General features: G+C 39.5%; 1 protein-coding gene across 8 annotated transcripts in view; it reads left to right on the top strand.

Moving 5' to 3' along the window:
• Window positions 1–15,301, top strand: part of map2k5 (mitogen-activated protein kinase kinase 5) — a 265,564-nt gene extending 250,263 nt beyond the window's left edge. For all 8 annotated transcript variants that reach the window (XM_078530078.1, XM_078530080.1, XM_078530077.1 and 5 more), the window contains one exon: window positions 14,308–15,301. In XM_078530078.1, coding sequence (XP_078386204.1) covers window positions 14,308–14,412 — 105 coding nt within the window. In that variant the 3' untranslated portion in view covers window positions 14,413–15,301. The remainder of the gene's footprint in view (window positions 1–14,307) is intronic.
• The last annotated feature ends 1,420 nt before the right edge of the window (window positions 15,302–16,721 follow it).

Below are 16,721 nucleotides of genomic sequence, written 5' to 3'. Positions count from 1 at the left end.
AATAGTATAAATTTATCTCCGCCAAAGCTTTCTGTTGTTTTACAATTTTCTGTCTGATTCTCTCTCACTTCTTCTGTCTTTTCTCCACTAAATTCCCAATGGAGCAGTAATCATTGTGGAAAAGCCTTTTAGCACCTTTGTTGTCACCATCCCCTTGTGATGATTGTGCCCAGCTGTTAGTATATAAGAAAATATTTCTGACAAAGAGACTCTGCCTATTTGGCTTCTTGGCTTCAATAATTTTAAGAGCCCACCCCGTCAAAAGAACCTGTTGAAAATTAAAAGGAGCTATAGATGTGAATTGAGTGTTAAGTATTAGTGAGATGGAGATTATGGCCTCGGGGATGCTAGGAGATAAACAACTGCAATTAGGGGGGAAGCTGATCGAGTAAACAAATTCATACCGAAACAGATGCTTTAATCATTTTAAGAATTGATTCAAGAGAACCAAGGAATCGATTTTTGTCTTGTTTAGTTGGTTGAACCCCTGTGATAACTGGGAAGTTAAATATTTCATAGAGACTGCTTTTGGTTATTTTCCTACTCAACACAGTAGGTAAACTGTCTTAAAGCACTCGCCAGGCCGGTGTTTGTTGAGTATTCATATGGAGGAACTAATTGTCCATGTAGTGCTCCTGTGTTCAAATGAGTTTGACAAGAATTTCAATTCATTTCAATCAACTTAGACCCAGGCAGATTGCACCAGTTGCTAATATTAATTTTTCCTTTGCAACATGGACTTCATAAATGTGCTAATGTGCTCACTCACCAGCCAAGGCATTCAGGCACTTCTGCACAAAGTCTTAAGCATATAATCAATAAAAAAGGATTAGGCCAACTGTGAAATTTGTCTTTCATTCACGTACATGCCTGTGTCAATGAACTCCTAGCACACAAGTTTCTTTCTTACTATTGAAGAAGGGATTAATTAACAAGGTACTTAATTTGTGATGTAGTTGAACCAATAAACTTGTTTAACGCCTTTTTTTAACAGTTTGAGTTACTTACATGCTTTGTAGAAGCCAGAGCAAGCATTAGACTGACGGCTTTTATATTGGCGCAATTTTCCTCTGACCCTCATCACCATTGGGATGAAATAATTAACATGCAAATGTACATGGGCAAATTTTTAACCATGACCTATTCTTGAAATGTCGGTGTGATTTTTGAGGATGTACATTTGTCTTCAGCAAAATAACCTAAAATCTGCCTTTTTATATATTCTGCTGCTATTTCCTTGCTACTTCCCCTAATGAGGTCTTGACCAGGAGTACTCTGTAATTGCTTTAGACTCTTTTTAATTTTCAAGCTTATTAATCGTAAGTAGAGTTATTTAAAATTGCTTATATTAATTTTAGAGCGGAAAACTATTACTGGCTGAGACCAATTAAGAAAAGCTATAATATCCCCAGCCAGCTAGTTCTATTGTTACACTTGAGTGTATCATGGTGCTGATATACTTTAATGCTTGTTGTATGCAATGGGTATATTAAATGAAATGAGAACATTGATTTAAATATTAAATTAAATGAGATAATGATCTAAAACTAAGCCTAATGGTATTATTTGTCACTTTTATTTAAGCTTTTATTTGTACACAGCAATGGTCAAAAAACACTATCTTGCTTTAGAGATTTAGATCTCTTGAGACAAAAGTGATCTTTTGAGGACATTCGTAAAAATATAGTAATATTTTTTCAATGAACAAGCTGCCTTGCCTTAATCTTATCAAAAATTTGAGTAGTTTTAAACTAAAATCTCTTTGGAGTACCTTTATAAAAATAGCATTAACACAACAAATAAGCAGTAATCTCAGGATCTGATCTTATAATTAGAGCACCTGGATCTCACACCAGTACCACAGTTCAGTGGCTACAGTGTGAATACAGCTAGTAAGCACCAGACCCCAGCCACTTTGCATGCATCTGTGAACATGAGTAGAGTTGTGGTAGTGGCAATTTTCACCCCTCGAGGCAACCTGCATTGAAAGGAAAGTAGAAATACATGACTGTAAACTGTACTGGTGTCACACCAGTACAATAGTGTGAATAAGCTGTTAAATTCTCATTGCTTAAATTAAGCATCCCATTTAAGCATGTTAATGAAGTATGATTAAAAGAAAGATGAGGTGTGTATATGTTTAGATTTTACCTTTGCTACTAATTGTTTGGCATAAATTCTAGTTTGGACAGAAGACCTTTCTGCATGCTTTGCCATCCTGGGTTTTAGTTGTTTTGTATGATGTTAAAGGTGCCATATAAATGCAAGTTGTTGTATTTGTCTTATGCCCTGCCTATTGGTTTTATTTCAAAATAAAGTAAGAAAACTGAAATTAATCCAGAAAATGAATTGGTTGCAACTGCATCAGGAATAAATCCATAGAGAGAGTGGCTGAAATTAATTTTCAGAAAATATACCTAGCAGTGTGGTCACTAGGCTTATTTAGCCCATTACTAGATCTCCCATGGTATTGTTCATGGGTAGTCTGGAGCACAATTGAAATATTTATCTGCCGAGATGGAACTATGTTTAACCAGGCTTGGCCCTTTAAGATCACTGCTCTAGCACTGCAGGGAAGTGAACTAAACAGGCAGATCCACATAACAATAATAGCTTGTAAATTAGAGGGTATTGTAAATTTCTGGATCCATATCAGAAGAATCCAACATGAAATGACTGGCATTTTCTTTCCTTTGCATCTTTTTAAAATAATACTTTGAAGCATGATATGCTGGATACAACAGACTTTTATTAATACACTAAAGAAAAGCAATCACCAATTCTGTTTAATCACTGCCTCAAATTGGCTTCTGCTACTTACCAGCACAGGTAACAAATTTTTTTTAAATTATTTCTTTCATGAGATGTGGGTTGTCACTGGCATTTGTTGCCCTACCCTATTTGCCCTTGATCTGAGTGGCTTGCTAGGCCATTTCAAAAGGTAGTTAATAGTCAACCACATTGCTGTGGCTCTGGAGTTACACGTAGGCTAGACCAGGTAAGGAAGGCAGACTTCCTTCCCTAAAGGTCATTAGTGAATCAGGTGGCTTTTTAATGATAATCGATAATAGTTTCATGGTCACTATTACTGAGACTAGCTTTATATTCCAGATTTATTAATTGAACTTAAATTCCATCAGCTGCTGTGGTGGGATTTGAACTCACGGCACCAGAGCATTATCCTAAACTTCTGGATTACTGGTCCAGTGACATACCACTATGTCACCAACTCCCCCTTATTATTTTCAATAGTGCACTCTGGATAGATAGCGCTTAAAATGCTCTTTTCAGACAGAACCCAAGTTTGGAAAGGCAACATCTATAATTGCACTTCTAGGTGTTTCTAAAGTTCAAGCAAACAAGAGTACAACAATTTCACATGCTGGCTTTTAAATTTTACTGAAGTCCTGGTAACAAAAATTCATGAAGTTTACATGATAATCACAGCCAACTGTTATTGTTTCAGCAATCAACTGATAGAGGTTGGGATATCTCTGGATATTCCAAAATCTATCAAAAGCCATCTTCTTCCTGAACTCATTTCAGGAGTGGACTAAACTGACAGCTGGCTTTTTTCCTATCCATGTTTTCTGTAAGGATGTGAAATTTGATTTGTTGCTGGTAAATTACATTAACAGCCTTAAAGATCCCAATGGATTGTTGCAGTGTAATGGTTGAATACTATTCACATTATTATCCTTCCCCCCACTTCACTCCAGACACTTGTTTGACCTGGGCCCCTGCCACCTAACAATCACGCCCCATGGATATCATACATGGGTAGGAAGGAACGATATGACTATCATGGGCTTCCCATTGCCAACCGAATACCTTATCAGAAACTATTCCAGTCTTTTAAAGCAATACAATTTACTTTTTCCTGCTTTTTATTGCAAATTTTAATTTAATTCAGTATGGCAATTTATGGTAATATTTTTAAAGTCACCCATGAATTTTCATTTCCTGCACTGTATTTCTCTCCTGTTCCCTTCAAGCTAGGATTCTTGCAAGGATAGTTTTACAAGTACCAGTCAATCTTTGATGCCTTACTTAAGTGCCAAGCTTTCCAATATAACCATAGACAACGAGTATAAACAAACTACTCACCTTGTTGAGTTAAAGGCAAAATACTGTGGATGCTGGAAATCTGAAACAAAAACAAAAAATGCTGGAAAAGCTCAGCAGGTCTGACAGCATCTGTGGAGAGAAAGGCAGAGTTAACATTTTGAGTCCGCATGACTCTATGTCATACTCTCTGACAGTCCGCTCTGAAGAAGAGTCATACGGACTCGAAATGTTAACTCTGTCTTTCTCTCCACAGATGCTGTCAGACCTGCTGAGTTTATCCAGCATTTTTTTTGTTTTTGTTGCTCATCTTGAGGTTGGAGGTAAGGCATTACCACTGATCCTGAACTTTCTTAATGCTGTTCAACTGTAATCTTCACTAGGACACTTTCCAGTGGGGACCCTGCCATTTTTTTCTCCTGTCACTCTCTCCAGCCCAGGGATGCTGTGGCCATTTGGAGCTTGTGTCCATTGAGTGAGGACATAAGACCATAAGACATAGGAGCAGAAATTAGGCCATTTGGCCCATCGAGTCTGCTCCGCCATTCAATCATGGCTGATAAGTTTCTCAACCCCATTCTCCCGCCTTCTCCCCATAACCTTTGATCCCCTTACCAATCAAGACCCTATCTATCTCGGTCTTAAATACACTCAATGACCTGGCCTCCATAGCCTTCTGTGGCAATGAATTCCATAGATTCACCACTCAGACTAAAGAAGTTTCTCCTCATCTCTGTTCTAAAAGGTCTTCCCTTTACTCTGAGGCTGTGCCCTCGGGTCCTAGTCTCTCCTACTAATGGAAGCATCTTCCTCACGTCCACTCCATCCAGGCCTTTCAGTATTCTGTAAGTTTCAATCAGATCCCCCCTCATCTTTCTAAACTCCATCGAGTCTATATCCAGAGTCCTCAAATGTTCCTCATATGTTAAGCCTTTCATTCCTGGGACCGTTCTCGTGAACCTCCTCTGGACCCTCTCCAGGGCCAGCACATCCTTCCTGAGATACGGGGCCCAAAATTGCTCACAATATTCTAAATGTGGTGTGACCAGAGCCTTATAAAGCCTCAGCAGCACATCCCTGCTTTTCTATTCTAGTCCTCACGAAATAAATGCCAACATTGCATTTGCCTTCCTAACTACCGACTCAACCTGCAAGTTAACCTTAAGAGAATCCTGGACTAGGACTCCCAAGTCCCTTTGCACTCCAGATTTCTGAATTCTCTCCCCATTTAGAAAATAGTCTATGCCTCTATTCTTCCTACCAAAGTGCATGACCTCACACTTCCCCACGTTGTATTCCATCTGCCACTTCTTTGCCCATTCTCCTAACCTGTCCAAATCCTTCTGCAGCCTCCCCGCCTCTCAATGCTACCTGTCCCTCCACCTATCTTTGTATCATCTGTAAACTTAGCCAGGATGCCCTCAGTTCCTTCATCTAGATCATTAATGTATAAAGTGAAAAGTTGTGGTCCCAACACTGACCCTTGCGGAACTCCACTAGTCACCGGCCGCCATCCTGAGAAGGACCCCCTTATCCCCACTCTCTGCCTCCTGCCAGACAGCCAATCTTCTATCCATGCTAGTACCTTGCCTCTAACACCATGGGCTCTTATCTTACTGAGCAGCCTCCTGTGCGGCACTTTGTCAAAGGCCTTCTGGAAGTCCAAGTAGATAACATCCATTGGCTCTCCTTTGTCTAACCTACTCGTTACCTCCTCAAAGAATTCTAACAGATTTGTCAGGCATGACCTCCCCTTGATGAAACCATGCTGACTTTGCCCGATTTTACCAAGCACTTCTAAGTATTCTGAAATCTCATCCTTAATAAGGACTCTAAAATCTTACCAACGACCGAGGTCAGGCTAATCGGCCTGTAATTTCCCGTCTTTTGCCTCACTCCCTTCTTAAACAGGGGGGGTTACATTAGCGATTTTCCAGTCCTCTGGGACCCTCCCGGACTCCAGTGATTCCTGAAAGATCGCCACTAACGCCTCCACTATCTCTTCAGCTATCTCCTTCAGAACTCTGGAGTGTAACCCATCTGGTCCAGGTGATTTATCCACCTTCAGACCTTTCAGTTTTCCTAGCACCTTCTCCTTGGTAATGGCTACCATACTCACCTCTGCCCCCCGACTCTATTGAACATTGGGGATGTCACTTGTGTCTTCCACTGTGAAGACTGACGCAAAGTACCTATTCAGTTCCTCTGCCATTTCTTTGTTCCCCACTACTACTTCTCCAGCGTCATTTTCCAGCGGCCCAATGTCCACTTTTGCCTCTCTCTTACCCTTTATATATCTAAAAAAAACTCTTGCATGATCAGCTGTGATGCTCCACCTGGTTGAAAAAACATCTGCAGCACATGCTTGAATTTCCAATATTGCTCCTGCTGGAGAGGTTTCCATCATTAGTTGAAAAATTACCCCAGTCATCTCCCATGCAATGAAATGGGAGGACAGCCTGCTCCCCAACACCTGTCATTTTTCCCATGGCTCTGAAATTATGCTCTACAAATGAAAACAAGCACTCAACAGAGCGATATGAAATTCCTTTGTCACTGTGTTAGTCTGTTTATTTCATGCAATTGTGTTTAGCATACATATTCTAACATAATTTCAAGCATAAGTAATAGGCCATCGGATGGTAAAATAGGATAGCAACTGGTTGGGTGACTTACTCTTTACTGATATCATAGCTAAAGCCAGGAACTCATTGGGATTTGGGAGGCAGGCTTACATACTGATGTTATTTTGAAGAACCACAGTGTCTTTTCAAATGAATTTTTATTTGGGATAACTATAAAATCTGTGGGCTTTTTTTGGGAATTCTGTTTCTGTTAAAATTGTGGTTTGATGGAGTTGGGGTGAATCCACTCTGACACTCAAATGTTCACCAAAAAATTTTTATGCCAGTATACTCCTGTTCTTTTTACTAGCCATTACAAAATCTGTGGGCTTTTTTGGGAACCCTTGTTTCTGTTAAAATTGCTGTAGGTTGGAGTTGTGGTGAATCCATTGTGACATTCAAATGTTCACCAAAAATTCTTTGTGCCAGCATACTCTTGTTCTTTTTACTAGCCATTACGTTTGCAGTTTCACACCTTGTGATTCTTCACAAATGCAGTCAATTTGGAGGGGGAATGAACAGGGGAACTTGTACCCATAATTGAGTTGTAACATTCTCTATTCTGTAATTTTTTTTAAAAACTCCGCTGCTGCAGAACCCTTTACAAACATGGAGTATTATCCAGATCGGACTGACTTGAATTGCCATAAAACATTGCATAAGTAGATTTGATTCCAATTTCATATATAGTGCTGCAAGACCATTTGATCAGACCCTTTCAAAATGGAAACATACAGATGTTATTCTCTTTAAAGTTCCTTTAAGACCTTCTGCGATTTTGTGTTGTCCTGATGAAACCCTGACCAGGAAGCATGCTATGCCCCCAGTCCTAATGTGCCATTAATGATAGGCTAATGTACAGTGTAATATTTTTGGACCATGGGTTCATTACACTTGTGTGTGAGGGCTTTCCACAGTGTGCCCAAGGTCCTAATGCATTATGTCATGTACTACTCTCTTCATATCACACTCTGATGATCAGTATTCTGAATGCTGTATTTAAAAGAAACTGGAAACATGCTGATTCTTTAAAAAAATAGTTTTTCTAGTAGGAATTATTCTATTTAGTAAGGTGTCTTATTCATCTGTACCTTTGCTGTAGGTGTGTAGCGTGTGAGCATAATGTAAACATGTCAAAGTGCCGAAGTGATATATTTGATCATTTCGATCAGTAAAATTAAACTTGGGAGCTCTTGATTAGTTTCATTACAGCTCCCCACCAGTGGCATCGTCAGATACAGGTATTGCATTGAGTCATACAGCCATCCCAGATTTGACTCCCACTCTGTGCATGGCAATGCAATTAACCGCAGAACCCCAAGGTTAGGGAGGTAAATAAATCATCTAGAATTCCTCCTCCTGACCCCTATAAAGTAAATCTCTTCTGCAAAGCACATGGACTTAGTTCTTTTAGTTGAAAAAAGAATTGAAGTCACTTGTGAAGCCCCAATGGTTGAATATCCTATCACTACAAGACTAAACTCATAGTTGGAAAATGGCCACTTGGGTTTACCCAACATGAGTCAGTGCCTTTGGAGAGGGGAATAAAAGCCATACAAAAATATTTGTTACTGTGCAGCAAAAGAATTTGAGGGATTTATAGAGGCTAAGAAAACTGGAGGTCACCATCAAATTTATGAGAAATATAGGGTCACTCAGTCCACAGGACATAATGGCAATCGATGCTTGTCTTTTTGTCTTATTTGTGGAGTGTAACCTTGTTCTGACCCAGATATTTCAGTGTACATCACATTATTTGTACGCTTTCAGGAGTAAAAGTGTATGCAGGAAGATTGAGAGACTAGACAGTGAGGAGGTCTTGAAATGTGACATTCAGTTTAGGGGCAAACCTTCCTAATCTGTAGACTGCAAATATATGTTTGTACATCAGTTTTTAATATTTTTATTTCACAATTTGTTGGAACAGGAAAACATATTTAAAATTGCTACAAAACAGGCATAGATTGTTTTTAGAAGACCCTTCGTATGTTTGTTAGACCAAAAGTAGGACCTTGCCCATTTTTTAAAAATATCTGTTCGGCCTGGATAGGGTGTTGTTAGCCTTGAAGTTTAACCTCTATTAGAAAACTCTGTGGGCTGCCAGTAGCCGAAGATTACCCTTTCTCAAGAAAATGAGAACTGACAAGTTGATTTTAAGAGGCTGGTTTGTCACAGTTTACCTAATTTTCAAAGTTGACATCGAAAATTAGTCTGACTGGCACTCACTCTGTGGCCTGCTTTCCACTCCATTGATTCGGCCTCTTCCTGCTGACCTCTTCTTATTCCAGCTAGTGAATGCCCATATAGCGTTGGAACATTTTTTTGCCGAATTCACCTGATTTTTATATTGTTACTGAAGCCTGAAGAGACTCACACCTAAACTTTCCCTGTTCATCTATTTGTGTCCGCAGTTGTGTTTAGCATTGAATAATTTACAAATTAAAGAAACGACTGCCTTGAAAACTTTCTGTTGTGTAAGTAATGCTTAAAAAAATTCTGCTAGCTGCTTTGGTTCTTCTCATCATTTGTGGCATGTTTAAATTACAGCAGTGCAGCAGCAATTGTGCCATGTAAGTGCAATAGCAACGATTGAGTTAATCTGTCAACCTGCTCTCATATAAAATACAGGTTGTTTTTTGGTTCAAAGCAGCAAGTGGAATATTGAGGGTCACAAATAATTTAAATAGTTCAGAATAAAGAATGAACATGTGAAAAAGGAGTTACAGAAAACTAAAGGAAAGTCCTGTGAAAGGGGGCCAGTGAGAGGGAGCAAAGTAGAACCCACAGGGGTAGACACTACTAGTTCAGCTCCTTGAATGGAATTAATGTTCAAAGTTTAGTTCCAGTTTCCACTATTCCTGACCTTCAGCATATGGATCAGCTCATTTTTACTGTTCGTTTCACGACCTTTCATGGGGTTGTTTTATAATGGTCTCACATTAAGAGCAATGTCGGCTTATCAAACCCCACTTATTTGTAAGCAAGCTTGGTAAACTAAGGCTTTAAAGAAGCTCAGCTTCTGTTGTTTAACTGAACTTAGTGCACACTTAATTGCTTGTTCTAACACTGGAGAGAATTAAGCATTTTAATTTTGCTTGTAGTGACAATATTAAGGCTTCTCAAGTAAGATCCACAACCTTCATTCTAGCAACTGATTCTCGTTTTCCCAGTCTTCAGCCAAGACCTCCTGCAGGTTGTTTCTACAGGGAATTCCTCCAAGATTTGATTGAGACTGTCAAAATCTCTCACAGGAATCTTGACCCTGACTGCTATTTTGAACCTGGCTTTAAATTTCCAGAGGTGTCGGGTGCTATAGTGGCTGGTAAAGCAATTTTAACATTTGTACTCTATACTAGTGCAGGTACTCAAATGGCTGTGTTCCCTCTGTGGGCCATTATACATTGAAAGCTGCTGTTCTTGATTTCAAAGTTACCCAGTCCAGATACTGTAATTGCAAGGAAAGTGCTAATTGTTTTTTCTTGGGGCTGTCTGCATTACCGTATAAATTGAAGGTAAATTAAGGGACAATTACTTTCATTATGTACTGTGTGCCCTGCCACCCCCATTGAGGTAAGATTAAAAACAATCACTTCAAAAAGCTGATGACATTTAAAGTTTTAATTTTCCCTCCCTATGGAGACTGGCCATTTCAAGTTTGTGCACACAGCAGGAAGTAGCTAAGTTGAACTCAACCAATGAACCTGCCACTGAATGGCTTCATAGAGAGTAATAGGGACTAACCTAGATGCCAATCAAGAGTGTCAAAGTCAGGAAACTTAGGTACGACCTGTGGTGCACAGCAGTCTTGGAAGTTTCCTGGCTCAAATGTTGAATAGTTTCATTTCCTGTGGAGCTGTTCACTGTCGACGCCACCACCTCCCCCCCGCGCCCCCCACCGCCACCCGACCAGCAATCTCTGCTTTGTGTACATTCTATTTATTTTCTTCTTGTTTTCTTTTTCTGTAGACAATCTCTTAATTTTTTCTGTTTTTGTTTATTTGACTTAGTGCTGATAAATTTTGTTCACAAGTAAAAAGGAAAAAAATGTCAAAGTTAATTGTGAATCTCAGCCTGTGTATCAGTTGGTTCTTAGGATGTCTAAAGAATATTTCCCTGCTCGTCCAAATCCAACACACAGTGCTTGACCACCAGTAAACTATCACTGTCGACTCCAAATCCTAGAATTTAAAGAATATCATGTTTCTGCTTCTTCTCACAGTATGTCCTTTGTTCTTGCCGATAATAATAGACCATCTCTAATTGATATCCTAATGGTAACAAAATAGTAAAATACTGCGGATGCTGGAAATCTGAAATAATAACAGAAATGCTGGAAACACTCGGCAGGCCTGGCAGCATCTGTGGAGAGAGAAACAGAATTAACATTTCAGGCCAATAACTTTTCATCAGAAGTTAAAGTAAGGTCATGATGAAAGGTCATCAGCCTGAAGCATTAACTCTGTTTCTCCCTCCACAGATGCTGCCAGACCTGCTAAGCATTTCCAGCGTTCTCGGTTATTATCCTAATGATACTGTCACCTTGCCTGGCAATGTAGCTAACAACTATTTCTTGCATAGTAGGATACTTACTAATTCCCGAACAGGCACCAACAGAAGCCTTTAGCATGGGATCGGTCACCTAAGTGAGCTGTAATCCTGTACCATTTTACCAAACCCTGCAGTATTTGTACCAAGTATATATTGGTAGTTTAATGCTTCAATTAAACTGGCATGTGCTAAGTGTATGTTGCTCAGTATGAAATATTTTGAATTGATTAGAAGGAACATGTATTACTGTGAATGCATCCTGTTACAAGTTTGCAGATGCTGTGCTGGTTTATCCCAGTATGAATCCAAGCTTCCTTTAATTTGCCACATTTGAAAGCTAGTTTTGGAGAATAAAATTGAAACTCTAATAATTAAATGACAAAGCATTGAGGGCTTTAGTACATAGGTCAAATTGTTTTTTTTTTGTAACATGTTAACTTATTCTTTCTGCATGCCACATACAATCCACTTATTATAGGTTCTTCCCAGCCATTGAGACTCCTAAGCAACGGTTCTGAAAAGTTTATCCTTGTGCTCCCAAAGGTTTAATCAATAAGAACTCCAGAATGGCAGGTCACCCTTGACATTATTTTATATGCTTTTGCTCAGATATCTTTCTTGACAAAGAATTTTTCTGCAGAAATGGAAGCCTGGTAGAATGGAAGCTTTGAAACCAGATTAGACAGCAAGTCTCATTATAAATCTGAAATTATGTTGCTAATTTAGCCCAGTATTTAGTAAATAGCGAAAACTAGCCCTATAAATATGTTGCCTCTTACTGTGCAGTGCCAAGATTCTTGAAACCAGGGCATTTAAAAGATAGGAATTATTTGTGACTATGACAGTTCTCTACAACAGTAATTTAGTCCCACTTCCCCATAGCCTTCTAACGTTTTTCTCCTCAGCTTTTTAAATTCTTTCATGGCAATCCTCCACCTATCACTGGCCTTCTATTCAGCTTCACCTGTCCCAACCCCCCCTTAAACAGTATATATTTCACTACACTTTTACTTCTCTTTAGTTCTGAAGAGAAGTCATACGGACTCGAAACATCAACTCTATCTTTCTCTCCACAGATGCTGCCAGACCTGTTGAGTTTTTCCAGCAATTTTTGTTAATGCTCTGGGAACCTGGGTTCGAATCCCACCACGGCAGATGGTGAAATTTGAATTCAATAACAAATCTGAAATTAAAAGTCTAATGACAACTATGAAACCATTGTCGATTGTCGTAAAAACCCATTTGGTTCACCAATGCCCTTTAGGGAAGGAAATCTGCCATCCTTACCTGGCCTGGCCCACATGTGACTCCAGACCCACAGCAATGTGGTTGACTCTAAAATGCCATCTGAAATGGCCTGGCAAGTCACTCAGTTCTCAAGGGCAATTAGGGATGGGAAATGAATGCTGGCCTAGCCAGTGATGCCCACATCCCATGAGCGAATAAAAAAAACACACACGCTCAGGTAATGCATTCCAGATCCTAATCACTTGCTGAGTGAAAAGTGTTTTCCTCACTTCACTTTGGTTTCATTTGGTTCTTTTGCCAATGACCTTATTTCAATATTCTCTGGTTCTTGACCCTTCCACCAATGTGAACGGTTTCTCTCTATCTACTCTGTCTAGAGCTCCCATGATTTTGAATGCTTCTATCAGATCTCCTCTTGACCTTTTCTCTAAGGAAAACAACCCCAGTTTCTCCTGTCTATCCATGTATCTGATGTCCTTTATTGCTGGAACCATTCTCTTAAGTCTTTTCTACACCGTCTCTAAAACCTTCAAAGCCTTCCTGAAGTGCTGTGCACTAAAGAATCAGAAACATTCTTCCAGTTGATGCTGGACCAGAATTTTATGAAAGTGCAACACAACTTCCTTGCTTTTCTCGCCTATGCCTCTATTTATGAAACCCTGAATCCTTTTTGCCTTTTGAACCACTTTCTCAACCTGTCCTACCACTTTCAGTGATTCATCTCCACACCCCCTGTACCTCCTACCCCTCCCAAAACATCTGCTCTTGTATACCTCTATGCACAGTTGGCCTCAGCTCTATCAATCCCTGCCTGCTTTCTGAGGTTTAGGGCAGGGTTACAGAAGCTTGGTGTGCTTCTCAATCCTAAACTCAGCTTCATCTCACCACTCCTACATCTTGATCATTACCTTAGCTGTTTGCTTTCACATCAAACATTTCCGCTTCTGCCCTCACCTCACCCCCTCTGCTGCTCGAATGCTCACCCACATCTTTATTATCTCAAAGCTTGATTCCCCCTTGTTCGAAAACGCTACTGCCTATGTTCTGGTCCATACCTGCATCACCTCAACTGATTCCTCTCAGCTAAACTAATTGATTATAAGATCCTTGTTGTAGCCTTCCAATTCTAACATAACCTTGCAGCATGTTGCCCCAGGGACCTCCTTCAATTCTCCAATCCCATTACCTATTTTTTAAAAAACCCTTACTCTTGTACTGTTTGTGCTTACACACGCAGACACACACACCCACGCCCCTCTGTTCCTCCTTGTCCACCTTCCTACATACAAAGGGGGTTATTGTATTTTTTGTTGTTTTGAGGCAGTTCTGAGACTGAGACATAAACAGTGTTATCTTTTCAATATAAGACCATTCAACGCAACAGTATGCAAAAACTCTAATTCATTGTGCCTGGCAATATAAATAAAATTTTCTATAATATGTCATAGAATGTAATCCCAGTGATTCCTTGCTCCTACTATGGCTCCTGACTTAATGGGAGCAAGATCGTGGATAGTGCATTGAGTATTTTGGGCTGCCCCGGGACCCTCATTCCTGCTGAGCAAGGCTTCATGCCAAGAGTGCAGAATTCCTACATTAGGATATTAAACCACAGTGAATATATGTTCATATATTTCCTTCTGTGGTCAGTTCTAATGATGAATTTTAACATGGAAAAACCTGAGTAGAAGGTACATCCTGATCTGACCTTAATAGTTATTAATTTAATCCACAAATGTTTCATTCCTTTTATTTGGGCCACTTGCAAAGTAACATTATCTTCATTTTTTGCTTTCTCTTTTTTTATATCCTTTCTTTGCAGGTTCACCCATTTGTAGTGCAGTACAATGACAAGAATGCAGAGGTGGTTTCCATGTGGGTTTGCAGGATGCTTGAAGAGAGGCGCTCTCAACAGGGGATCCAGTGACCAACCTCACCAGTGACTGTAGACAAAGGACATTATGAAGATAACAAAATCTCAGCAGCACAAGCAATTGTTTTTTTTCCCTTCAGTGTTGCCAGATCAATGTAGCTGAGTGTTCCGTGACCACAGCACGCCTTATATTATCTCTCGTCTGAACAGATGACATCTGTAACTGTCCTCTGACTTGGCAGGTGGTCTCAATTACAGCCATCATGATATGATCTATAGACAGTCTATGAGAAGGGTTAGATCGCAGGGGGTCAACACATTACAAGCAGCAGAGTCTGGGGGCTTCACGTCTAATTCGCTGCACTGTTCATGTGTGCCCGTGTGAATTCTGACATATTCTGCCCTGATTTTGTAAGGCTGGCAGTGTTGCTATTAGAGAGAGTGATCTTGTCATTGAACATGGAGGTATGGTAAATATGGAGAACAAGACGAGGATCTGCCATTCTCTACTGATTGAAAGCAATTAGTGTTTCGGATGTGTACTTATTCTCCTGCAAATGCTTTACTGCATTTTGAATGCAAGCAAATATAAGGCCTTAAATTTGTTTTCTTTTGTCACTATTATTTTAAATAATTTGGCAAGACTTGTAACAAAATTCCAAATCTCTGATATACAATTATGGTGTTTAGTTTTTGAATTGCAAATTTTGGATAAGGTATGCACATTGTGTACACTCTTGTTATTGATTAAATCAGCTAGTATATTTCCAGCATTCTACTGTGCATTGCACTGATCACTGGCATAGTTTGTGCAGCCACACAGCTGCCATGCATTATTAGAAGTGTTCCTTTTAAAGAAGTTACTCATTTTGTTCAATGATATCCATTTTCTGCTGATTTTCCAAAACTTTGCATTAAATAAAAAAAGTTAACAGAAGTCCAATATTGGTATCAAAAAATTAAATCCATGGACATTGAGTTTTAAGTTATTGCTTCCTCAAGGCAGCTGCAATACATGTGGTTCTATAAAAAATGTGCACATTATCTCAATGATTTTTCAGCTTGAAGCTTGAGGCATGGCAAATCAAAAAAAGGAAAGGGTATTGTATTTTTATTTACTTTGTGTGGTATTCACCTTAATGTTCCTGTTTGCCTTCCATGCAAAGATTTTCAATCAACAAAATAGTATTTCTTGCACAAGAAATTAGGTATAATATCAGTGTTGTGCTTTACACATGGTTCAACATAAATAAGGAAGAATGAACTTTCATTTATGAAGTGCCTATAATGTTCTCCAGATATAACAGCCAATGAATTACATAGAATTGCAGAATAATAGAATAATATTTACAACACAGAAACAGGCCATTCGGGCCAGCTGTTCCATGTCCGTGTTGATGCTTTATACGAGCCTCTCCCTACCCTTCTTCATCCACCATTAGCATATTCTTCCATCCCTTTCTCCCTCATATGTTTATCTCACTTCCCCTTAAATGTATCTTTGCCATTCAGCTCAACTACTCTTGTGATAGCGGGTTCCATATTTATGACTACTCTCTGGGTAAAGAAGTTTCTCCTGAATTCCCTATTAGATTCATTAGTGACAATCTTATATTTATGGCATTTAGTTCTGGTCTCCTTTACAAGTGAAACCATCTTCTCTGTGTCTCCCCTAACAAATCCCTTCATAATCTTGAAGACCTCAATCAGGGCACCCCTCAGCTGCCTTTATTCTAAAGAAAGGAACCCCAGCCTGTTCAATTTTTCTTAAGTAAACATGGCCTCTCAATTCTGGTATCATTTTAGTAACTTCTTTTTACAACCCCCCCCCCACCCCCCCCCACCCCCAACAACACAGAACTGTTCATAATACACTAAGTGTCACCTAATCAAAGTTCTATACAAGTTTGACATAAGTTTGCTACTTTTAAACTCTATCCCTCTAGAAATGAACTCCTTGTGTTGTTTACCTTTTTTGCCTTTTCTAGTTAAATCAGCGACTTGTAGCTGGTTTGATTTCTTTTCTCTCTTTATTTCTTTCACTTTTGCCCATAAGGATCTCGTAGCAGACACTGAGTATATTGATTGTCCAGAAGTATAATCTTGCATGCACTGAAGCTTGCCTCAAGCAGAGCTGACCATGGAGTGTCACTGGCAGGATTGGAGATGTCTATAGGATGGATCATTCTACCCCCGTGACCAAGAGAACCACCACCACCACTTCTCAGGAGGCAAACATATTTGCTGTTGTTGTGTAGGTACGTGTTGCAGCCAATTTGTGCATAGCAACATCCAACAAAAAAACAAATTCTCAACTAATCTGTTTGATGGTTGAGGGATGAATGCTGGCTGAGACATTCCTC

The sequence above is a fragment of the Cetorhinus maximus genome, chromosome 26, assembly GCF_964194155.1.
Source record: "Cetorhinus maximus chromosome 26, sCetMax3.hap1.1, whole genome shotgun sequence".
In the NCBI taxonomy this organism is placed as follows: domain Eukaryota; kingdom Metazoa; phylum Chordata; class Chondrichthyes; order Lamniformes; family Cetorhinidae; genus Cetorhinus; species Cetorhinus maximus.
The sequence above is the reverse complement of the archived record's forward strand: the minus strand, read 5'-3'. Positions and strand labels throughout refer to the sequence as shown.